The following is a 25,783-nucleotide window of genomic DNA, read 5'->3' on the forward strand; positions in this document are numbered from 1 at the left end:
GAAAGGCCCTGAATAGATTCATTAGTCCTAGTTTTTCATGTTCTGTCAGGCAGTTTTGTTTAGCTATCTTTTTGCCACTTAATTATGTACAGTAGCCTCTTTTCAGCGACTAGGAAAGTTAGCTGCTATTATCTACTTATAACTAATTCTTCTCTTTTCCCATTTTCGTCTCATCTGGTATTCCTATAAATCGGAGATTATTTCTCTTTGTTCATTAAGTACCCTACATTTTGTTCAACTGTTTTCTCTCTTCTTGGGGGGTGTTTGCGCCACACCCGGCAGCCCTCAAGGAGTTACTCTTGCTCTGCTTAGAAATCACTCCTGGCAGCCGTGGGGCACCATATGGGATCCCAGGACTTGAACCACCAATGGTCCTGGTCAGCAACTTGCAAGGAAAATGTCTTACCACTATGCTATCTCTCTAGCCCTATCTTTTTTTGTTTGATTTTGGGGTCACGCCTGGCAGCGTTCTGGGGTTACTTCAGGTTCTGTACTCAGAAATCCCTCCTAGTAGTCATAGGAAACCAGATGGGATGCTAGATATTTAGCCACAATCTCCTGAATTAGTCACCTGCTAGGTGATTGCCCTACCATTATTGCTCACAGTATCTCTCCTGACCCTCCCTCCCTCCTTTCCTTTCTTCTCTCCCTCCCTCCCTCCCTCCCTCCCTCCCTTCCTTCCTCCCTCCCTCCCTTCCTTCCTTCCTTCCTTCCTTCCTTCCTTCCTTCCTTCCTTCCTTCCTTCCTTTGTTCCTTTTTTTCCTTTTTAAAATGCCTCACCCAATGATGCTCAAAAATTGCTCCAGCTTTTATTGACCACATGGCACAACGGGGATCGAACCACTTCCCTGCCTAGGTTAGGTGCTTGCAAGGAATTCAGCCTACTACTTGAGCCACCACTCCAACTCAGCTCTCCTTTCTTTTTTTGACTTCTTTAATCAGCTCTGGTTTGTAATTTGTCTTCAAGATTTTCAATGCGATTTTCTACCTTGTAATTCTAGCCATGGTGGTTTGTTGACATGTTTTTCAGTCCTTCAATTTCAGTTGTATGGAGTCTCATTTTCCAAAAGATTTCTTTGAATTGGCTGAATTATCCAGCTTTAGATTACCTTTTTTCTTTTTTTATTCGCAGCTTTAAATTTCTTAAAGTTTGCTGGCTAGTAACCTCTATTTCTTTGCTAAAACATTAAGTGTTTATTTTAGATTCTCTATAATGTTCATGCATAATGGTGGACTAGGACATTTGCCAGGATTTCTCTCTATATTCTTTTTTTTTTTTACTTTCTCCAGAAGCTTGAGTGCATTGCAGTGTTTCTTCTTTTGTTGAAATTTTTCTTTATTTAAACATCTTGTTTACATATATGATTGTGATTAGCTTTCAGTTATGTAAAGAACACCCCCTTCACAGTGCAACATTCCCACCACCAATGTCCCAAATCTCCCCCCATCCCACCCCACCCCCACCTGTACTCTAGACAGGCTTTCCAGTTCCCTCATTCATTCACATGATTATGGTAGTTCTCTGTATATTTTATAGCTGCATCACCACTCTTTGTGGTGAGCTTCATGAAGCGAGCTGTAAGTTCCAGTCCTCCTCTCATTGGCTCAGGATGTTGCAAAAATGACTTTTATTTTTCTTAAAGACTATAGATGAGTGAGACTATTCTGCGTCTCTCTCTCTCCCTCTGACTTATTTCACTCAGCATGATAGATTCCATGTACATCCATGTGTAGGAAAATTTCATGACATCATCTCTCCTGACGGCTGCCTAATATTTCATTGTGTATATGTACCACAGTATTTTTAGCCATTCGTCTGTTGAAGGGCATCTTGGTTGTTTCCAGAGCCTGCCTATTGTGAATAGTGCTGCAATAAATATAGGTGTGAAGAAGGGGTTTTTGTATTGTATTCTTTTTTTGGAGGGGTCACACCCGGCAGTGCTCAGGGGTTTCTCCTGGCTGTCTGCTCAGAAATAGCTCCTGGCAGGCACGGGGGACCATATGGGACTCCGGGATTCGGACCAACCACCTTTGGTCCTGAATCGGCTGCTTGCAAGGCAAACGCTGCTGTGCTATCTCTCAGGGCCCTGTGTTGTATTCTTGTGTTCTTAGGATATATCCCTAGGAGTGGAATAGCTGAGTCGAATGGGAGCTCAATTTCCAGATTTTGGAGGAATCTCCATATCACTTTCCATAGAGGTTGGATAGACGGCAGCCACCTGCAGTGGAGAAGAGCTCCTTTCTCTCCACATCCCGACCAGCACTGATTGTTCTCATTCATTGTGATGTGCACCAAACTCTGTGGTGTGAGGTGATGTCTCATCATTGTTTTGATTTGCATCTCCCTAATGATTAGTGATGAGGAGCATTTTTTCATGTGCCTTTTGGTCATTTGTATATCTTTTTTATTAAAGCGTCTGTTCATTTCTTCTTCCCATTTTTTGATGGGATTAGATGTTTTTTTCTTGTAAAGTTCTGTCAGTGCCCTATATATTTTGGATATTAGCCCCTTATCTGATGGGTGTTAGTTGAATAGTTTCTCCCATTTGGTGGGTGACTCTGGTATCCTGGGCACTCTTTTGAGGTGTAGAAGCTTCTCAGTTTAATGTATTCCCATCTGTTGATCTCTGCTTCCACTTGTTTGGAAAATACAGTTTTTTCCTTGAAGATGCCTTTAGTCTCAAAGTCATGGACTGTTTTACCAACGTGTTGTTATATGTACCTATGGCAGGGGTCCTCAAACTTTTTAAACGGGACAAGTTCACTGCCCCTCAGACCATTGGAGGGTCTGACTACAGTAAAAACAAAACTTATGAATGAATTCTTATGCACACTGCATATATCTTATTTTGTAATAAAGAAACAAAACAGATACAAATACAATATATGGCCTGCCGGCCATAGTTGAAGACCACTGCCTTATGGTATCAGGTCTGATATCAAGGTCTTTAATCCATTTCGATTTTACCTTCGTACATGATGTTAACTGCGGGTGTATATTCGATTTTTTGCAAGTGGCTAACCAGTTCTGCTAGCACCACTTTTTGAAGAGGTTTTCCGTGCTCCACTTAGGATTTCTTGATCCTTTGTCAAAAATTCGGTGATTGTTTGTCTGGTGACAATGCCTGAGAACTCAAGCCTATTCCACTGATCTGAGGGTCTGTCTTTATTCCAGTACCATGCTGTTTTGATAACTATTGCTTTGTAGTACAGTTTAAAGTTGGGGAAAATAATGCCTCCATTTTCCTTTTTCCTAGGAGTGCTTTAGGTATTCGAGGGTGTTTATTGTTCCAGATGAACTTCATAAATGTTTGATCCACTTCTTTGAAGAATGGACGGGTGTCTTTAGAGGGATCGCATTACATCTGTATGATGCTTTGGGGAGTATTGCCATTTTAATTATGTTAATCCTGCCAATCTATGAGCAGGGTATGTGTTTCCATTTCCATGTGTTCTCTGTTATTTCTTAGAGCAGGGCTTTTTAGTTTTCTTTGTATAGGTCCTTCACATCTTTGGTCAAGTTGACTTCAAGATATTTGAGTTTTTGTGGCACTAATGTGAATGGAAATCCTTCTTGACTTCCTTTTCCTCCCTATCATTATTGGTGTATAAAAGTCCATTGATTTCTGTGTGTTAATTTTGTAGCCTGCCACCTTGCTATATGAGTCTATTGTATCTAGAAGCTTTTTGGTAGAGTCTTTCGGGTTTTCTAAGTAGAGTATCATGTCATCTGCAAACAGCGAGAGCTTGATTTCTTCCTTTCCTATCTGGATTCCCTTCATATCTTTTTCTTGCCCCATCGCTTTAGCAAGAACTTCCAGTAATATGTTGAAGAGGAGTGGTGAGAGCGGACAGCCTTGTCTTATATACAAATTTAGAGGAAAGGCTTTTATTTTTTCTGCATTGAGGATATTTGCCATTGGCTTGTGGTAGATGGCTTCAACTAGATTGAGAAAGGTTCTTTCCATTCCCGTCTTGCTGAGAATTTTGATCAAGAATGGGTGTTGGACCTTATCAGATATTTTCTCTGCGTCTATTGATATGATCATGTGAATTTTATTTTTCTTGTTGTTGATTTTGTGTACTATATTGATAGATTTACGGATGTTAAACCATCCTTGCATTCCTGGGATAAAACCTACTTGGTCGTAGTGTATGATTTTCTTGATGATGCACTGGATCCTATTTGCCAGGATTTTGTTAAAGATCTTTGCATCAGGAATATTTGTCTGTAATTTTTTTTTTTGGCAGCATCTGTCTGGTTTTGGTATCGAGGTGATGTTGGCTTCATAAAAGCTGTTTGGGAGTGTTCCCATTTTTTCAATTTCATGGAAGAGCCTGGCTAGGATTGGTAGTAGCTCCTTTTGAAAGATTTAAAAAATTCATTAGGAAATTCATCTGGGCCTGGGCTTTTCTTTTTGGGCAGATGTTTGATTACTGTTTCAATTTCCTCAGTAGTGATGTGGGTGTTTAGATATGCTACATCCTGCTTACTTAAATGTGGAAGGATATAAGTGTCCAAGAGTTTTTCCATTTCTTCTAGATTCTCATGTTTAGCAGCATAGTTTCTCAAAGTAGTCTCTGATTACCCTTTGTATCCCTTCAATTTCTGTCGTAATCTCCCCCTATTCATTTCTTTTTTTTCTTTTTCTGGTTTTTGGGCCATAGCCTGCGGTACTGGGGTTCCTCCTGGCTGTCTGCTCAGAAATAGCTCCTGGCAGGCACAGGGGAACATATGGGACACCGGGATTTGAACCAACCACTTTTGGTCCTGGATCAGCTGCTTGCAAGGCAAACGCCACTGTGTTATCTCTCAGGGCCCACCCCTTTTCATTTCTAATATGGGTTATCAGGTTTTTCTCTCTGTCTTTGTGAGTTTTGCCAATGGTCTATCAATCTTGTTTTTTTTTTTTTTCAAAGAACCATCTTCTGCTTTCGTTGATCTTTCTGATTGTTTTTTGATTTTCCACTTCATTGATTTCTGCTTTCAGCTTTGCTATTTCTGTCTCCCTAATTTTGGTTCCTTTTGTTAAGTTATTCAGGTATGCCCCTTTTTCCTTCCTGATGTGTGCTTGTAGAGCTATAAATTTTTGAAGAAGAGAAAAGTAATAAACTCGGGTAAAAGTCTAATATGACAAAAATGGGCAGAATCCTTCTAGAGGCTCTCATCATCGTTTTGAGAGACGAAGGAGAAAAATAAGGTTAAACTCCCCAACAGTACAAAAAGAAGTGTCAAATACCCAGTGAACACTCCAACAATAACAAAGATAAGCACCACAAAAATAGCCATGGTCTTGAGATAAAAAACATGACAGGGCATATAAAGAAAGAAAAGAAAAGAAGGAAAAACGTAAATCTAAATGGGGACAACAACTTCAATAAGCACACCAAAACAAGTAAATCGACAAGAAGTAGGTAGGTAAATAAAAATTAAAAAAAATTAAAAATGAGTATTTAAAAAATAATATATATAAAAAAATAAAAAATGTTTTGTGCTTTTTGCCTTTTCCCTCCTGCAATGGCACAGTAAATATTGAGGTTATTCAAAAGGAATTCACTTGGCCTAAGAGATATGGGGTTTCTCCACCGTTGGAGTATATTGTCATGGGATTAACTATAGACTCCGTTCAGGTTTATTTATTCTCCCCTTGGTGCTTTTGTGTTGAATTTTTCTACATCACATCTTCCAGTACTCCGATTCTCTCCTCAGCTGCTGATACCCTGCTGGCGAGGCCATCCACTGAGGTTTTCAGTTGAGCTACCATGTTTTTCAGATCTGCTTTTTCAGTTTGGAGTTTTCTAATTTCTGTCTTTGTGTTCTGTTCAGATCGATCTATGCTTTCTCTGAGTTATACAGACATCTTCCATATTGCTATTTTAAGTTCCTTATCTGAGAGGTTAATCAGGTGGTTGGAATTTTTTAGGTCATCCAAGCTATCGTTTTCCTTCTCTGTGCATATTGTTTGCCTGCGCGTTTTCCCCATTGTCACGCTAGTAGTGTGGTTTTTTCTGTGTGTTGTGGTGGGGTTTATTGGTTAGAAACAGTGTGCGGCCGCGAAGGTGCACTCTCTGGGCCTCTAGGTAACAGCTTTTGAGGTTTGCTTCCCAGGGCTCTGAGGAGAGCTTCAAGAATCCAGGAAAGATAGAAAAGCATAGGACAGCTCCCTGCAGGTCCTCAGTTTCCTCAGAAGAAGCACAGCAGGGCAGAATCTCTGCAGGTAGAGCAGTCAGCACTCTGTCTGGCAACCCCCACAGCCAGCCATTTCTTATTTACTTGCTCGCTGGGCAGCTTCAGAATGCAGTTTTTTGGGGGTTTGCTTTCCAGGGCTCTGAGGAGAGCTTCAAGAATTCAGGAAGGACAGAGAATCCCTTCCTCTCTTATTGTTCCATATGCGCCCCTCCCGAAGCTGCGCACTCTGTTGAAAAGGATTGTCTTCTCTGAATAGAGACGATCTGTTCTTTGGTCGAGGGTATACGAGTAGCTGCACTCCCCTGCTAGAACCTCCAAACAAGCTCTCAAGTTCTATTTGTAGAAGAACGTAGGGTAGTCAAGCTTCCAAGACTCCAGACAAATCCAAATGACGCGCTGCACATGGCAATCTGCCTGCCTTTAAAAAAAGAAACGAAAGAAAATGTATTACCTATATATTTCTGCCTGAAACGATTGAATGTTCAGAAACAAAGTAACAAAATGACTAATTAGCAAAAAAAAAAAAAGAAAGAAAACAAATTGGTCCTGGCTTTTGAGGATCATATGGACGCCAGGGGTCAAACTGTGGTCCATCCTAGGCTAGTGCTTGCAAGGCATACTCCTTACCTCTAGCGCCACTGCTCCGGCCCCTGACACCTTATCTTATTCAGTAGAAATTAGGTCAATCTTCCATTTCTTGCTTGAATTATTTGAAATGGGATATGATTTCTTTCATATGTCCTTCCTTTCTACTTAAAATGTTTCTTCTTAACTGCTTTAAAGGTTCAATCTATGTCACTGTTTATTTTTGTTGTTTGGATCAATATATGTATTGTTTGTGTTCTGCTGGGGATCCCTTTTGTTTAGCTCTCTTTTTCCCACGTCATTTGTATAGAAGTCTCTTTTCAGAGAGTAGGAAAGTTATCTGCTATTACTCCTTGTTCTTCTCTTTTCCCATTTTCCTCTCATCTGGTATTTTATAAATTGGAGATTATTTCTCTTCTCTCTGTTCATTAAGTACCCTTCAATTTGTTTCACTGCTTTCTCTCTCTCTCTCTCTCTCTCTCTCTCTCTCTCTCTCTCTCTCTCTCTCTCTCTCTCTCTCTCTCCCTGTTTGGATTTTTACCACACCTGGCAGCACTCAAGAGTTACTCCTGCTCTCTGCTAAGTAATCACTTCTGGTAGGTACAGGGGACCATATGGGATTTGAACCACTGTGGGTCCTGGGTCAGCCACTGCAACGGAAAATTTTTTAACAATTTCTTACCAATTTCTCCTTGGTCCTCTCTTTTATTTTCTTTTTTCTTTTTTTGTCATACCCGGCATCGCTCTGGAATTACTCCTGTTTCTAAACTCAGAAATCGCTCCAGCTTTGTTTGACCACGTGGGACACTGGGTGATCGAACCACAGTTCCTTCTAGGATAGGCACTTGCAAGGCAAATACCCTATCGCTTGTGCCACTGCTCCTCGCCCCCCCCCCCCCAGTTCTCCTTTCTTTCTTGACTTCATTAATCATCTCTGGTTTGTAATTTGTCTTCAAGTTTGTCAATGTGATTTTCTACCTTGTAATTCTAGCCATAGTGGTTTGCTGACATGTTTTTCAGTCCTTCAGTTTCATTTGTATGGAATCTCATTTTCCAAGAGTTCTTTGTGTTGGTTGAATTGTCCAGCATTATGTGTTTTTTTCTTACCAGGTTTAGATTTCTTAGTTTGCCGGCTAGTAACTTCTTTATTTCATTGCTAAAACATTAAGTGTTTATTTTAGATCCTCATCTGTAAGGTCCAGGCTTATTTTGGACTTGGAAATTTGCCAGGATTTCTCTCCATATTCCTAGTTTCAGGAGTCTTCCTTAGTTTTCTCATTTTTCTTTTAAAGGATTAGAATGCTGGAGTTTCAGGATGTTTAAAAAATTGATCTATTTAACTGATTGTATAAAATGTGTCTAGAGGTATACCTGCTTTTTTTCCCTAAACACATGAGGTTATCTGATTATGATAAATATTATTTAAAAGTAATTTCTACATTTGCTCAACCAGGTTTTAAGCTATTACATATTTTAGGAGAAAGAAATGCTAGGTCCAATATGTCTGGAAATACATGATCTAAATTGAAATATCCACACACAAAAGCACCAGCATCCGAATGTTTGGGGAATGAAGATTTTGTGGGAGGGATCGAAGGGTCCCTCTCTCTACTCAGACAGGGACCTGATGAAATTGGTTGCGGGACAGTTGGTGCTCAGTACCAGAAACCTCCAGCTTCCTTTGTTTAAGAGACATGGATTTTGGCAGCACTAGCTTTGACTCCTTGCATTCAATTCATTACCTGAGGGACACAGGTAAAATGCATTTGAGCCAAGTGCTCACTCATGCTCCATCGGTATAAAACAGCCCCCTCAATTAAAATTCTTTTTTGTTTTGATTTTGGGTCACACCCAGCAGCATTCAGGGATTACTTCTGGCTCTATACTCAGAAATAGCTCCTGGCTAGCTCAGGGGACCCTATGGGATTCCAGCATTTGAATCACCGACCTTCTGTATGAAAGGCAAATGCCTTACCTCCATGCTACCTATCCGGCCCCCTCCATTACACGCTTGATTTCATTTTATCCTGATCTCATCTGTGCAATATCAAAATGCATACTGAGAGCACATATTCTTCCTCTGTTCCTTGGTTTGTCAGCTTTCAATTGAATCTCAGACTCATGCACAGGTTTCAGTACGTTTCCCATTATCTAACCCCAGAAAATATTCTTCTGGGCAGGGCATTGCAAGGTGAAACCTTTGCTGATCTCCTGGTTGGAGGATGGAATCCTGGAGAGGCTTCCAAGAGGAATGTTTGCAGGTGAGTGTGGGATGATGTTCTTGGGAGCAAGTCATGGATTGGGAATGGAACGTTGTGGGCCTGTGTGAAATGGGGGCCCTGGACTGGGGCATCGTGCTCCCAGATCATTGGTGCAGGATCTGTCTTGCTCCCATTTACTGCCCTTAATGCTGAGCCCAAAAACTAATAAAAGATTTGGAATATGGAGTTTATTAACTTTACAAGTTAGAATAAATATAAATGGTAAGATAAAGCATACTGTTAGGGAAGATGGCGGTGGGGATGCAAAGAATACATACTGTTAGGTACCAGCATATAGGGAGTGAACCCATATCCCAGAGCAAGGAATAAGTTGTGGGCAACTCTGCGTATACCTTCTAATTCCAAAATAAGACATTAGAATATTTAAGAATATGAAGTCTTATCTTGCCTTATCCACAAAATAAGGAAAGCCCTGTGAACAGAATTTAGCAGGAGATAGAGCTATGGTCCAGAAAGCCTTGTCAATTCTATTCTGACCAAATTCTTCTTTCAGCAGAACCACAGCCAGAAATCTACCCATGTCCCTTCTGGTCACGGACTTTCTCCAATCAGAACTTCCTTAATCATCACATGAACCCAATTCATCCCTCTTGGATAGTCCCAGGAGCATTGCCAAGAGAGCATGCTTCATCAGAGAACTCCTATCCTCAGAATCAGAACCAATGGCAAAAACATTCTAATACTTACAATGGCAAAACTAGAAATGATATACTTGAAAGTCAAAAGCACAAAGAATGCTCCATACCTTTAGATAAAAAAATTTCAACAGCGTTATCTACATTATGCTACAGTCAAATAGATAGCTCTATTAAACATGAGATTTCAAATGAGGGAAAAAATAACACCTGGCATATATTAAATCCAGAGGATACAGGTAAAGTAGGTCAAAGATTAGGAATAAAAAGAATTTTAAGAGCTAAGAATGTGAGGCCTAGAAAAGATTTCACTCTTGTATCAAATGTACTACACCAGAAGACACACACAGAAGAGAAGCCTCATGATTTGAGGGAGTGTGGGCAAGGCTTTAGTCAAAAGTCAAAACTTATCACACAGCAGAAGAGACACAGTGGAGAGAAGTCCCATGTTTGTAGGGAATGTGGGCGAGGCTTCAGTCATAGGTCAATTCTCATCATACACCAAAGAATACACACAGGAGAGAAGCCCCATGTTTGTGGGGAGTGTGGGCGTGGCTTCAGTCAAAGGTCAAGTCTCATCATACACGAAAGGATACACACAGGAGAGAAGCCCCATGCTTGTGGGGAGTGTGGGCGAGGCTTCAGACATAGGTCAAGTCTCATCACACACCAAAGGATACACACAGGAGAGAAGCCCCATGTTTGTGGGGAGTGTGGGCGAGGCTTCAGTCTTAGGTCACATCTCATCTCACACCAAAGAATACACACAAGAGAGAAGCCCCATGTTTGTGGGGAGTGTGGGCGAGGCTTCAGTCATAGGTCAAGTCTCACCACACACCAGAGGACACACACAGGAGAGAAACCCCATATTTGTAAGGAATGTGAGCGAGGCTTCATTCGTAGGTCAAGTCTCATCATACACCAAATGTTACACACAGGAGAGAAGCCCCATGCTTGTGGGGAGTGTAGTCAAAGCTTCAGGGATAGGTCAAGTCTCATCAAACACCAGAAGACACATTTAGAGAAGAAGCCCTATGTTTGTATGGAATGTGGGCGAGGCTTCATTTGTAAGTCATTTCTCATCATACACCAAAGATTACACACAGGAGAGAAGCCCCATGTTTGTGGGGAGTGTGGGCGAGGCTTCAGTCGTAGGTCAAATCTCATCATACACCAAAGGATACACACAGGAGAGAAGCCCCATGTTTGTGGGGAGTGTGGGCGAGGCTTCAGTGAGAGGTCAAGTCTCATGAACCACCGGAGAACACACACTGGAGAGAAACCCCATGTTTGTAGGGAATGTGGGCGAGGCTTCAGTCAGAGGTCAAGTCTCATCAAACACCAAATGACACACACGGGGGTGAAGCCGATTTGTTTGTAGGGAATGTGGGCAAGGCTTCAGTTAGAGGTCATATCTCAATGCACACCAAAGGATACATCCAGAAGAGAAGCCCCGTGTTTGTGAGGAGTGTTGCCAAGGCTTCAGAGATACGTCAGGTCTCATCAAACACCAGAGGGACACATACAGGAGAGAAGCCCCATGTTTGTCCGGAGTGTGGGCGAGGTTTCAGAGATATATCAAGTCTCATCCAACACCAGAGGACAGAAACCCCATGTTTGTAGGGAGTGTGGTTGAGGTTTCACAGATAGGTCAGGTATCATCACACACAAGAGATTCACACAGATGAGAAACCAGATGTTTGCAGGGAGTGAGACATTCAGTCTCATCCCACTCGAGAAGACATATTGGAAAGACACCTCATGATTGCATGTTTCAGAGAGGCTTCAGACTGAGGTCAAGTCTCATTAAACTCCAGAGGTCACACTGGAGAATCCCTATGGTTGAAACAAAAATGTCTAATGAACAGTCACATTTGTGCATCTACAAAGAACTAATCAGCCAACAAAATAGCATGACATGTACAAGAAATCGACTTAGGAAAAGTTGCAATATCTTCCTTTATATTTTGCCTTATTCACGAATAAAATTTTTCTCTGTATATTTCTCATGCATAATATTTTCTTCCCCCTGAATGTAGGGGATAGTCTCATACTATCAACAATTGTAAACAGAATCTGTCAATGATTAAGTATTTCTGATCAGCATGTTACAGTCTTAATAAATTGATTCTGAGGATTAGAATTCTTACGTTTAAGAGGATTTATTTGAGTGAAATATATCTCCTGATAAATAAAACCTTTTGTATATTTGTGTTTTGCTTTGCAATAACTCAGGCATTCTCCATGACTAACTTTAACTTAGAAGCTGTATTATATGTGGGAGTTCCTCATCTTGTGCTACACCGTTAAGTATGTGTACTTTATTGCCTGCATCAACGTTTGTTTGGGCCTGTGGACCAATGACCTACATTTGGGGCATGAAGCTTCCACTTGAGTTGATACCATATTTCATATAGTTAATCACTCATCATATACATCTTTTTTGCAGCAAAATTTCACACTTTAGTTGTACATAGGATTCTTGGAAATCGCCACTTAAGCTAACAAGAGAACAGGACTGTTATCGAGTGGGATGTGTGGCATTTAGACAGATTTAAAGAGCATGCATGTTAAAACGAGCCACACGACATTTTCCTTTCATATCGCTAATCTAGGATGGACTTTGGTTAGATCCCCAGCATTCCATATAGAACCCAAAGAAGGAAATATTTCTCAGTGCATAGTCAGAAATAACCCTTGACTGTCATCAGGTGTGGCCCTAAAACCAAGATAAATAAAAAGCACACATATTAATAAATCTCTGTTCAGACTCCTTGAAGAGTATACAGAATTAGTAAAGAAATTGCTTCAATGGTCTGAAAGCCAATTGTTTCTAGTTTCAAAAAGGCAGTAGTAAAGGAACATATCTTGATACATAAGACTCCCTCATTGTAACAGTAATGCTGCCTACTTCAGAATCAGTTAAAACAATCTGGACAAGTATTAAGTAAGGAATGATAGAGCATGGCATTCGGTTCTTGGACACTGCCTACATAATGTTAGTTGAACAATGCACAGAGATCACAGAAATCAGCATACCAAGGATATACGTAGAGTTGATCAATTGGTCCTAAAAAGTGAGTAATCAGAAGTATGGGGCGTGGATTTTAAGGTTTTTGTGTAATGGAGGTGCAAACTAAAACAGTGTGCTCTGTGGTTTTAGAATGTGGATAATGAAATTTTATTTACATCAAAAAAATTAAAACTTATTTAAAAAATTAAAAATTATGAGGACGTATGTTAATGCTTTTTGCAATGTTCAGAGTGTGAGCTACCCAAATGTTCATGAATGAAGAAGTTTAGCATATATTTACAACACAATATTAATTACATGGAGAGAGGAAAAGATACCTTGTACTTCCTTGCAACGTAGCTGAATTTACAAGTGTCATGTTCAGTAAATGTACCTCAGAGGTCACACTTTTTTTTTGGTTTTTGGGTCACACCCAGCGGTGCGCAGGTGTTCCGCCTGGCTGTCTGCTCAGAAATAGCTCCTGACAGGCACAGGGGACCATATGGGACACCGGGATTCGAACCAACCACCTATGGTCCTGGATCGGCTGCTTGCAAGGAAAACAATGCTGTTCTATCTCTCCGGGCCCCTGACAAGTATTTCTAAGCACAATTTTATTTTGCCTCTGACACCTCAATTGCAAGCTAAGTGCTACCCAAGCAAATTAATAGATTTTATCATAGGATGGCATGAAGGATGAAGTAAACTCATTGAATTAAGTGCCCCTATATCTTAGTTGATTAAATTTATCTTTAGAAATTAAATCACACTAATACAATTTCTGAGTGATGTGTATGAAACGCTACTTAAGACGTGTCTTTAAATGTTCCATGATATAGAGGGAGAGTTATGTCCATAAAAAAGTTCCACTCAGCTTTGCAAGATGAGAAAACTAAAAGATGGTGTGGTAGTCATTTTTAAAGACAATAGAGATGAACTCAGAAGTACCAGCTCAGGTTATGAAGCTTATCATTAAGAGCAGCGTGTGTTGCTAGAGCACCCCCTGCACTGATAATTAGGATAAAAATAGGGAGACAGAGGGCCCGGAGAGATAGCACAGCGGTGTTTGCCTTGCAAGCAGCTGATCCAGGACCAAAGGTGGTTGGTTCGAATCCCGGTGTCCCATAGGGTCTCCCGTGCCTGCCAGGAGCTATTTCTGAGCAGACAGCCAGGAGTAACCCCTGAGCAATCCCGGGTGTGGGACCCCCCCCCAAAAAAAATAGGGAGACAGTAATGCAGAATGTATATTGCAGACCAACAGGATAGCAGTACTATGGTGAGTTGGCTGTTTGGATTTCATGTGCCATCCCAGCCTCAGTCTTTGTCACTCTATATTGTCTTGTACTACCAGCCAGGAGGAATTGATAACTGCATAAATGGGAGTAACACCTGAGGAGTGTGCTGCACTTTTGCCTAAGAAACAGAAAATTATTGTAGATATGGATTAGACCATGGGTATCTTAGTGCAGTTATTCTAAATACCACAAATAAATGATGCCGGGGCCAGACAGATAGCAAGGAGGTAGGGTGTTTGCCTTGCATGCAGAAGGATGATGGTTCAAATCCTGGCATCCCATACGGTCCCCTGTGCCTGCCAGGAGAGATTTCTTAGCGTAGAGCCAGAAGTAACCCTTGAGCACGGCCGGGTGTGACCCCCAAAATACCCAAAAACAAAAAAAATAAATGATGTCATTTTGTATTCATCCTTCTTCTGGCTTACTTCATTATGTATACCTTCTAATTCCATCCTATTGCAGCAACTTGCATGACAGATCATTCCACTCAGCTCTGTAATACTCCATTGTATATATGTACGTATCTTCATGACCCACCCGACTGTTTAGACATCTAAGTAGATTCCAAATCTTCGCTATTATATTGTGTGCTACAATGAGTAGCAGTATACATACATCCTTCTGGGTGAATGTCTTTTATTCTGGGTACAGATTCCCAAAAGAGGGGTTTCTGAGTATTAGAGCAGTTCAGTTTTGAGTTTAGTGGGAACTCTCCGTACTGCTTTTCATATGGGCTGCATCTGGCAGCGTTTGCACCAGCAGAGATGAGAGTTCCTTTCCACCACATCCCTGCCAGCAGAGACTTTTCACAGAACGTTTAATGTGTGCCGTCCTCACAAGTGTAACATTTCATTGTTGTCTAGATTGGGATTTCCCCAATGATAAGTAATGATAAATAATTTTTCATGAGTCTGTTGTCATCTCTGGTTTTCCTCAGAGAAATACCTGTTTATTTTCTCTAATGATTTTTTGATGGTGTTTTTACTTTGTGAAGTAAACTTTTGTGAGTACTTTGTATATCCTTGATATCAGACCTTTTTCTGTTGTGTTCAGTGCGAAAATTTCTCCCATTCAGTTAGCTCTCTTCTAGTTTGAATGCATGTTCTTTTGGCATAGAGAAACTTTTTAGTTTGAAGTTTCATTTATTCGTTTTGATACTATAGCTCTTGCTATTGGCATCCATCCCATCATGAAAAGTCTTTGAGGTCTAAGTCTTGGATTGTTCTGCCTATGTTTTCCTCAGTGTACTTTATGGATTCTGGTCTAACCTCAAGGTCTTTAATCCACTTTGAATTGATTTCTGTGAAGGGTGTGAGACATGAATCAATTTCTGAATTTTACACATGTTTATCCAGGTTTTCTTACACCTTTTGTTGTAGTGAATGTCTTTGCTCCATTTCAAAGTTTGGCTCCTTAGTCAAAGATTAGTTTACTATATACTTGGGGATTTGTCACTACATATTCTATTCTGACCTATTGGGCTAAAAATCTGTTTTTTTTTTTCCAAAACCATGTTTTGATCACTATGGCTTTGTAGTAAAGCTACAAATTAGTGATTTGACGCCTCCCAGTTTCTTGTTTTTCAATATTGATTTGGCTGTGCTAGCTATTTTATGGTTCCACATGGACTTTATAAGAATACTGTCTGGGGACTTGAGAGATAGCACAGCGGCAGTTGCCTTGCAAGCAGCTGACCCAGGACCGAAGGTGGTTGGTTCGAATTTTGGCATCCCATATGGTCCCCCGTGCCTGCCAAGAGCTATTTCTGAGCAGATATTCAGGAGTAACCCCTGAACACCACCAGTTGTGATCCAAAAACAAAACAAACAAACAAAAAGAATGCTGTCTGAATTTGAATAGGGATTGCATTGAAACTGTAGATAGTATAAATAGTAGTTTTAAGTAAGATAGTTATTTTTGAGAATATTGATTCTTCCAACTCATAAAGCCTGGGGTGTTCTTTCATTTCTTTTGTTTTTGTTTTTGTTTTTTGTTTTAGGATCATACCCAGCAGTGCTCAGGGGTCACTCCTGGCTCTACGCTCAGAAATATTCAGAAATCTCTCCCGGCAGGCTCGGGGTTGCTGATATTAGAAGCACTGACATTATGCATGCAAGGCAAACGCCCCACTGCTGTGCTAACTCTCCGGCCCCGATTTCTTTTTTTCTTGTGGAATATCTTTGTGAATTGTTTTGAGGTTTTAACCATATCGGTCTGTTACCACTCTTGGTAGGTTAATTCCTATGTACTTGATAGTTTTGGACATTGTTTTCAATGAAATAGACCCTTTGAACTCTTTCTTCTCTGAGTATTTGTAAAAAGGAATGTCATTGTCTTTGGCATATCGATTTGTAGCAGTCACTTTGCTGTATTGGTTTATTGTTTCAATGAGCTTTTGTGTGGACTCTTTAGTGTCTTCAATGTATATCATGTTTTCTGCAAAGAGAGATAATTTGACTTCCTTTTTTTCAATTTGAATTCCCTTAATTTTCTTCTCATCTTGTCTAACACCAATTGGTAGGACTCGAATTCTATGTTTAATAAGAGTGGAGACTGTGGACATACTTTCTTACTGCTTGACCTTAGTGAAAAAGGTTTTAGTTTTATGCCATTAAGAATAATGTTGGCTGAAAGATTTTTTTTGTTTTTTTTTTTGGGTCACACCTGCCAGTGCTCAGGGGTTACTCCTGGCTGTCTGCTCTGAAATAGCTCCTGGCAGGCATGGGGGACCATATGGGACACCGGGATTTGAACCAACCACCTTTGGTCCTGCATCAGCTGCTTGCAAGGCAAACGCTGCTGTGCTATCTCACCGGGCCCTGGCTGAAAGATTTTTATAGATAGCTTTTATTATCTTGATTAAGATTCTTTCCACATCTGTTTTGCTGAGGGGTTTTTTTCTTCGATGAGTGTTAGATTATATTGAATGCCTATTCTACTTTGATACATATGGTCATGTTTTTATCCTTTGAATAATGTGGAGTATGATGTAGATTGATTACATCCTGAACCATCGTGCATCCCTGGGATGAAACACTCTTGGACACCACGTATAATCTTTTTGCTTGTTTTTGTTTTTTCACCACATCCGGTGACGCTCAGTTTACTCCTGGCTCTGTACTCAGAAATCACTCCTGGGTTGGGGGACCATATGGTACACTGGGGAGTGAACCACAGTCTGTCCTAGGTTATGTGCGTGTAAGGCAAATACCCTACCGCTTGCGCCACTGCTTCAGCCGCACCATGTTTAATCTATTTTTCTGTTGTTAGATTTGGTTTGCTGAGATTGGACTGAAGATTTTTCTTGGTATTATCTTTGTACACTTTGGGAATTCGCATGATACTCAGAGAAAGTATTTGGAGGATTCCCATCTTGTCAGTATTTTGGGAGAGTCTTAGGATTGATGGTACTTGGTAACTCTTCTCTGAATGTTTCATAAAATTTACCTGTAAACTCATCTTGTCCTGGAATTTTATTCCTGGGGATATTTAATTAAAGTTTCAATTTTCTTGTGATAGGCCTAGTTAGGCCTTGTGCTTCCTCCTAATTCATATGGGGAGGTGATATTTTACAAGAAATCTGTCCATTTCTTTTTGGTTGTCTAGCTTAACTGAACACCATTGTTCAAAGTAAACTCATGGAGTTGGGTGGGAAAAATAAGCTCTCATGATGTCTTGGATTTCTTGGGGTTCTGTTCTAATCTCTCCTCTTTCATTTCTGATCCAATTTATTTGAGTATTTTGCCATTTATTCTTGTAAGTCTGCCAGCAGTTTGTCTATCTTATTTATTATTTGTTAAAAGCCCATCTCCTGGTCTCACCAATATTTCACTGTTTTTTTTTTGTCTGTATTGTTGATTTCTGCTCTGTTTTTTTTTGTTGTTGTTGTTTTGGTTTAGTTTTTTTTATTACAGTGGGTGGCACTCAGGGGTTATTCCCTACTTTGCACTCAGAAATTCTCCTGGCAGGCTCAGGGGACCAGATGGGGTGCCAGGGATCGGACCCAGGTACATTCAGGTTTGCAGCAATGAGGCAAATTTTCTATCACTGTGGCCCTGCTCAGGGTTTTTTAAATTTCTTTTTTTCAGCTTCTGTTTTATTTCTTTGCTCTGGGTCTTCAGATAACTCCTTTCCCCGAAACTAAGACAGTGTCTTTTTTCAATTTTTGTTTCCAAAAGTGTGCTAGGTCTTATTTTCAGGAGACGTATTATTTTTTTCATGAAGAATACAGTAAACATACACTGTTAAATGAAAATAAAAGGACTTGAGGGTGATCTGGCTGCGACATATGTCTCCCTATTGATCACCAGGGTTGATTTGGCTGATCTGAGTGGCTAGGCGGTGGTCTCCTTCCTTTCTCACCACTTCATATGCATCCCTCCTGATGCTGCGCGCTCTCTCAAAGAGGATGTTCTTCCCCGAATAGAGACAAATTGTTCTTTCGTCTAGGGAATACGAGAAGATGCACTCCCCTGCTAGAACCTCCAAACAAGCTCTCAAGGTCCATTTGTAGAAGAACGTAGGGTACTCAAGCTTTCAAGACTCCAGACACATCCAAATGAGGCGCTTCAGGTGGCAATCTGCCTGCCTTTAAAAAAAGAAAAGAAAGAAAATGTATTACCTATATATGGTACAGTGTCCTGACTCTCAATTACGTCACTGGTTGCAAGAGGCCAGGCAGGGTGGCCCTAGCAACCAGTTTATGGTAAATTAATTTTCACTCCCAGACAGAGAGCCTATGGGTGCTTATTTTGGGGGATGCCTTATATTTCAGCCAGGACGAAACCTATAGTAGGTCTTATTTTTAGAGTATATTTTATTTTCGTGAAACATTGTATATAAGGTGTCTAGATATTGACTTTTTTCTTGCCTATTGTAGGCCTGTATTCTAATGAATTACACACTAATTACTGCTTTTGTTGTACCTCGAATATTTTGGCAATTTTTTATTATCATTTGTTTCAAGGAATCTCTATTTCTATATTTCCTGTTTGATCCATCTGATGTTGACGAGCATGCTGTTTAGTCTCCAGGTGTTAGATTTTTCTCCACATTTTCTTCTACAGTCAATGTTGAATTCTGTGAAATTATAGTCTGACAGTGTCTTTGGTATAATTCTTAATTTGTGAGTTTATATAAGTTAGACTTGTCTTAAATGTAGGGAAGGTGCCATATTCACTTAAGAAGAATGTGTATTCAGATTTTTGTAAATGAAAGGCCCTGAATAGCTCCATTAGTCCTAGTTTTTCTAGTGTCTAATGTAAGGCTCTTATATCTTTGCTAGTGTTTCACCCAATGGATCTGTTTATTGACAATAATGGCATACAGAAATCTCCCGTTATATCATGTTCCCATTCATATGTTTCTCTAGGTTTGTGAGCAAAAAGCCTTATGTGTATTGCTGGCTCTATGTTTGATGTATAAAAGTTGATCAGAGTTAGTACTTCTTGGTCTGTTGCTTCTCTGATCACTACTTTGTCCATATTGGTGATAAATCCTTTCTTGAGGTTGCATGCAGTTTGGTGTGATAGAAATATAGCTGTCCCATCTTTTGTTTGTTTTTAGTAGCTTGTATAATTTTTTACATCCTTTTCCTTTGAGCCTGTGTCTGTCCTGAACTTTCGGTTTTTGGGCCACACCCATTTACTCTCGAGGGTTACTCCTGTCTATACCCTTAGAAATCACTCCTGGCCAGAACCTATCCTGGGACCAAAAAAATAAATAAATAAAATAAAACTAAAAAATAAAACAACCCTAGTCTAGGCTTTGGCCTACGACCTGTACAGCCACCAAGATCTCTAATTCCAAAAGCCTGACTGAGACCATTAAACTGATGATAACTTCTGGAGACATAATGAAATATGCTATCCTAGGCTTTGCTCTAGGATCGATACAAAAACCAAGACCACCAACTACAACAGACTGATTAAAACAACAGTGATGAAACAGAACTTCTCGAACCATAAAGAAAGACTCCACCCTAGGCTCTATCTTATGACCTGTGCAAATACTAAGATCTCTAGTTACTTAGGCCTGATTTTATATCCACAACTGAGTGGAAAGTTCCTAGATATCACAAAGGACCTAGGGGAGAGAATAAGAGCATGTACGGAGCCTTTGGTTATTCCCATGACAGTATATTTCAAGGGTAGATAAACCCTGTATCTCTTAGGCCAAGGGAACTTCCTTACATTGCGTTTTTTCTTTTTGGTGTTTGTTTTGGGTCATATCTGGCAGTGCTCAGATATTACTCCCGGATCTAGGAAGTGCTCAGGTGTTACTCCTTGCTCTAGGATCACAAATTGCCCGTGGCAGGTATTAAATATATCCACAGACAGCATAAAAATGGGGGAACTCCCCTCCTAATCTCAATATTTATTGTAACTATGTAAAAAATATCACAAATCGTTTTTGTTACTGCTGTAGATGATTTTTGTTTTGTTGTTTGTTTTGAGCTTTGTCTGGTTTTTAATCTCAAGACCATAGTTATTGTTTGGCTGTTGTCTTTATTGCTGTGGTGCTTTTTGGGTTTTTTTTGTTGTTGTTTTGCTTTGTTTTTTATTTTGTATTCTTGTTATGTTATTTTTCCTTTTCCCCTTTTTTCTCTTAAATTGATATTTATAGCCTCTAGAAGGACTCCTCCCAATTTTTGCTTGTTTGATTTTTGGTTCCCCCTTTTTTCTTCTTTCCTTCTAACAGAACCATACTTGAACCACCTTATTCTAACTCACAAATTGGAGAAGTAATGGAGGGTACCAAGACCAAACAGTCATATGAACATCAAGTAGAAATAAAAAATGATCAGACTTAAACACCAAAGCCAATGACAACAGAGTTGACACGCAATCTACAACAAGCTAGACACAGAGGAGACCACCCAAATTAGCGGCCTGGGGGGTAAAGGAGGGGGATATGGGATGCATTCTGGGGTGGAGGGTGGACAGCATTGTTTATGGGAATACTCTGATTCAATGAATGTAACTACCTAAAATATTACTGAGAAAGATTTTAATCCACTGTGGTGAAAATAAAAATAAATATTTCTCAGGAATCACTCCTGGCAGGCTCAGGGGACAATATGGGATGCCGGGAATCAAAGCACCATCTGTCCTGCTTTGGCCAAGCAAAAGGCAAATGTCTACTGCTGTGTTATCTCTCTGGCTCCTCTTTTTAAAAGTTCTAAATATATAACTGTTACTTTTTCTCAGCAATATTTTTTGAACTTCTTTATAACTTCAATTTATGTTTAAAACTGTCACCACTGTGAAAACATGCCAACTTAGATGCTAATTTCTACCTGAAACGATTGAATGTTCAGAAACAAAGTTAGAAAATGATTAACTTGCAAAAAGAGAAAACAAATTGCTCCTGGCTTGTGAGGACCATATGGACGCCAGGGGATCAAACTGTGGCCTGCCTAGGCTAGTGCTTGCAAGGCAGATGCCTTACTTCTAGCGCCACTGCTCCGGCCCCTGAAAATTTATCTTATTCAGTAGAAATTAGGTCATTCCTCCTTTTCTTGCCTGCAGTGTTTGAAATGGGAGATGTTTTGTTTCGTATGTCCTTTCTTTCTACTTAAGGTGTTTCTTCTTAACTGCTTTAAAGATTCGATCTATGTCACTGTTTATTTTTTGTTTGGATTAATATATGTATTTTTTGTGTTCTCTCAGGGCTCTATTTTGTTTAGCTCTTTTTCCCACTTAATTTGTACAGACGTCTCTTTTCAGAGAGTAGGAAAGTTATCTGCTATTACTCCTTGTTCTCTTTTCCCATTTTCCTCTCATCTGGTATTACTATAAATTGGAGATTATTTCTCTTCTCTTTCTTCATTAAGTACCCTTCAATTTGTTTCACTGCTTTTTCATCTGTTCCGTGGTTGTTCAGCTTACAATAGAATCTCAGACTCGTGCACAGGCTTTAGTCCCTTTCCCATTATCTAACTCCATAAAATGTTTTTCTGGGCAGGGTATTGCAAGGTGAAACCTGTGCTGATCTCCTGGTTGGAAGATGGAATCCTGGAGAGGCTGCCAAGAGGCATATTTGCAGGTGAGTGTGGGATGATGCTCCTGGGATCAAGTTCTGGTTTGGGAGTGGAACATTGTGGGCCTGTGTAAAATGGGGACCCTGGACTTGGGGCGTCGTGCTCCCAGATCATTGTTGCAGGACCTCTCCTGCTCCTATTCACTACCCTTAATGCTGAGCCCAAAAACTAATAAGATTTTGAATATGGAGTTTGTTAACTTTGTAAGTCACAATAAATTTAAATGGTAAGATAAAACAAACTGTTAGAGACCAGCATGCAGGGAGTGATCCCGTATCCCAGAGCAAGGAATAAGTTGTGGGCACCTCTGCGTATACCTTCTAGTTCCAAACAAAGAAATTAGAATATTTAAGAATATAGAGTCTTATCTTGGTTTATTCACAAAATAAGGAAAGCCAGGAGAACAGAATTTAGCAGAAGATAGGCTATGGTCTAGACAGCCTTGTCAATTCAACTCTGACCAAAATCCTTCTCTTTCAGCAGAACCAAAGTCAGAAATCTATCCATGTCCCTTAGGGTCACGGACTTTCTTCGATCAGAACTTTCTTAATCATCACATGAACCCAAGTCATCCCTCTTGGATCTTCCCAGGAACATTGGCCAAAGAGCAAGTTCCATCAGAGAAATCCTATCTACGTAATCGGAACCAACTGCAAAGAAATTCTAATTCTTATAATGACAAAACAAGAAATGACATACTTGAAAGTCAAAAACACAAAGAAATCTCCATACATTTAGATAAAAAAATTCAGCAGCCTTATCTAGATTATCTTATTGTCAAATAGGGAGCTTTAATAAAAATGAGATTTCAAATGAGGAAAAAAGTAACACATGGCATACATTATATCTAAAGGACACAGGTAAAATAGGTCAAGGATTAGGAATAATAATAATTTTAAGAGATAAGAATGTGAGGCCTAGAAAAGGTTTCACTATTGTATCTAAGGTGAAACACCAGAAGACACACACAGAAAAGAAGCCCCATGTTTGTAAGGAATGTGGGCGAGGCTTCAGTCAGAGGTCACATCTCATCACACACTGAAGGATACACACAGGAGACAAGCCCCATATTTGTGGGGAGTGTGGGCAAGGCTTCACTCAGAGGTCAAGTCTCATCACACACCAAAGGATACACACAGGAGAGAAGCCCCATGTTTGTGGGGAGTGTGGGCGAGGCTTCAGTCATAGGTCAAGTCTCATCACACACCAAAGGATACACACAGGAGACAAGCCCTATGTTTGTATGGAATGTGGGCGAGGTTTTAGTCAGAGGTCAAGTCTCATTACACACCAAAGGATACACACAGGACAGAAGCCCCATGTTTGTGGGGAGTGTGGGCGAGGCTTCAATCGTAGGTCAAGTCTCATCACACACCAAAGGATACACACAGGAGACAAGCCCTATGTTTGTATGGAATGTGGGCAAGGTTTTAGACAGAGGTCACATCTCATCAAACACCAGATGACACACACAGGGGAGAAGCCCCATGTTTGCAGGGAATGTGGGCGAGCCTTCAGTCAGAGGTCAATTCTCATCACACATCAAAGGATACACACAGGAGAGAAGCCCCATGTTTGTAGGGAATGTGGGCGAAGCTTCAGTCAGAGGTCAAATCTCATCACACACCAAAGGATACACACAGGAGACAAGCCCTATGTTTGTAGGGAATGTGGGCAATTTTTCAGTCAGAGGTCACATCTCATCAAACACCAGAGGACACACACAGGGGAGAAGCCCCATGTTTGCAGGGAATGTGGGCGAGGCTTCAGTCAGAGGTCAATTCTCATCACACACCAAAGGATACACACAAGATTTTTAAGATGAATTATTTAAAGGAAATATATCTCCTGGAAAATAAGACGTTTTCTTTTGTATATTTGTGTTTTTCTTTGCAATAACTCAGTCATTCTCCACGACTTAGCTTCCTTCAACTTAGATACAGAATTCTTATATGTGGGAGTTCCTCATCCTATATTATACCCTTACCAGGTGTGCATTATTCTCTGCATCAATCTTTGATTCAGGACCTGTGGTCCAATGCCCTACATTTATTTGGGCATGAAGCTGCCACTTGCGTTGATACCATATTTCATATAGTTAATCACTCACAATATACATCCTTTGTGCAGCACAAAATCTGAAACTTGAGTTGTATGTAGGAGTCTTGAAATTCACCATTTAAGCTAACAGCTGAACAGGGCTGTTAACGGAGTGTGGTGAGTGGCAGGGAAGAGAGATTTAAAAAGCATGCATATTAAAACTGGAGCCACAGGACATTTTCTTTCACATCGCTGACTAGGATGGACCTTGGTTAGATCCCTAGCATTCCATATAGAACTCGAAGCAGGAAATATTTTTGAGTGCATAGTCAGAAGGAACCCTTGACTCACCAAGTGTGGCCAAAAAACCAAGATAAATAAAAAGCACACATTAATAAATCCCTGTTCAGATTCCTTGAAGAGTATACAGGGCTAGTAAAGAAAATTCTTCAATTGTCTGAAAGCCAATTGTTTCTAGTTTCAAAAAGGCAGAAGCAAATGTAGATATCTTGATACATAACCCTCCCTCTCTCGTTCTAACAGTAATTCTGCCTATTTCAGAACCAATTAAAACAATCTGGACATTTCTCAAGAGTATAGCATTCAGTTCTTGGACACCGCCTAAGTAATGTTAATTGAACAATATTCAGACATCACAGAACTCAGCACACCAGGAATAGAGGGAGAGTTGATCGACTTGGTCCTATAGAATTGAGTAACCAGACGTTTGGGGAGTGGATTTTGAGGTCCTTGTGTGATGGAGGTGCAAACTAAACCTTAGTGTGATCTGTGATTTTAGAATATGGATAACGAAACTTCATTATAATGCTGTAAATTACAATGCGTCAGGCAAAAGTTAAAATTTTTTAAAAAATTAAAAATTATGAGAACCTATGTTAATGCTTTTTGCAACGTTCAGGGTGTGAGCTACTCAAATATTCGTGAATGAAAAAATTTAGCACATATGTATGAACTAATATTAATTACATGTGAGAAGAAAAGATCCTTGTATTTCATTGCAACCTAAATGAATTTACAAGTGTCATGTTCAGTCAATGTATCACAGAAGTCACACATATATGATTTCATCAAGTGTAATATATAAAAATAAAAATACAGTATTATACAATGACATGCATTGAAGTCAGAATAATGATAGATATTACAAAGTAGTAAAGGGTAAGGAGTAGAACTAGGAGTTGGACTAGATGTTACATCGAAAAACTGTTAGAATATCAACATTATGTTGTTAATGCTATTGTACCAATGTGATATGAATTGTAATAAACTTGAGTAGGGGCCAGAGAGGTAGCATGGAGATAAGCAGCTTGCCTTGCATGCAGAAGGACAGTGTTTTGAATTCAAGTATCCTATATTGTCCCCCAATCCTGCCAGGATCAATTTCTGAGCGTAAAGCCAGCATTATCCCCTGAAGGCTGCTGGGTGTGACCCAAAAACTGAGACTAGAGTATTCTGAAGTCATGCCCCAATGATCACAGCTCCCCAGAGTGGATTATGAGGATGATATTGCTAGAGAACCCAGGCAGGATCTTCCCTGCAGGACAGGACTGGGTAGCAGTGGCCACTCAGGACCCAAAATTCCAGGATAACACCATGACCATGTTTAAGGCCTCAGAGATTTTTTTTGGTTTTGGGGCCACACCCGTTTGATGCTCAGGGGTTACTCCTGGCTATGCGCTCA

General features: G+C 40.1%; 1 protein-coding gene across 1 annotated transcript in view; it reads right to left on the reverse strand.

Annotated features, from left to right (window-relative positions):
- Positions 1-6,516: 6,516 nt before the first annotated feature.
- LOC126000521 (zinc finger protein 688-like) overlaps positions 6,517-25,783 on the reverse strand; it is a 431,160-nt gene continuing 411,893 nt past the window's right edge. The window contains exon 3 of the mRNA XM_049767776.1: positions 6,517-6,608. Within this exon, the coding sequence (XP_049623733.1) occupies positions 6,517-6,608 (92 nt within the window). The remainder of the gene's footprint in view (positions 6,609-25,783) is intronic.

Source organism: Suncus etruscus (assembly GCF_024139225.1).
Source record: "Suncus etruscus isolate mSunEtr1 chromosome X unlocalized genomic scaffold, mSunEtr1.pri.cur SUPER_X_unloc_1, whole genome shotgun sequence".
Classification (NCBI taxonomy): Eukaryota; Metazoa; Chordata; class Mammalia; order Eulipotyphla; family Soricidae; genus Suncus; species Suncus etruscus.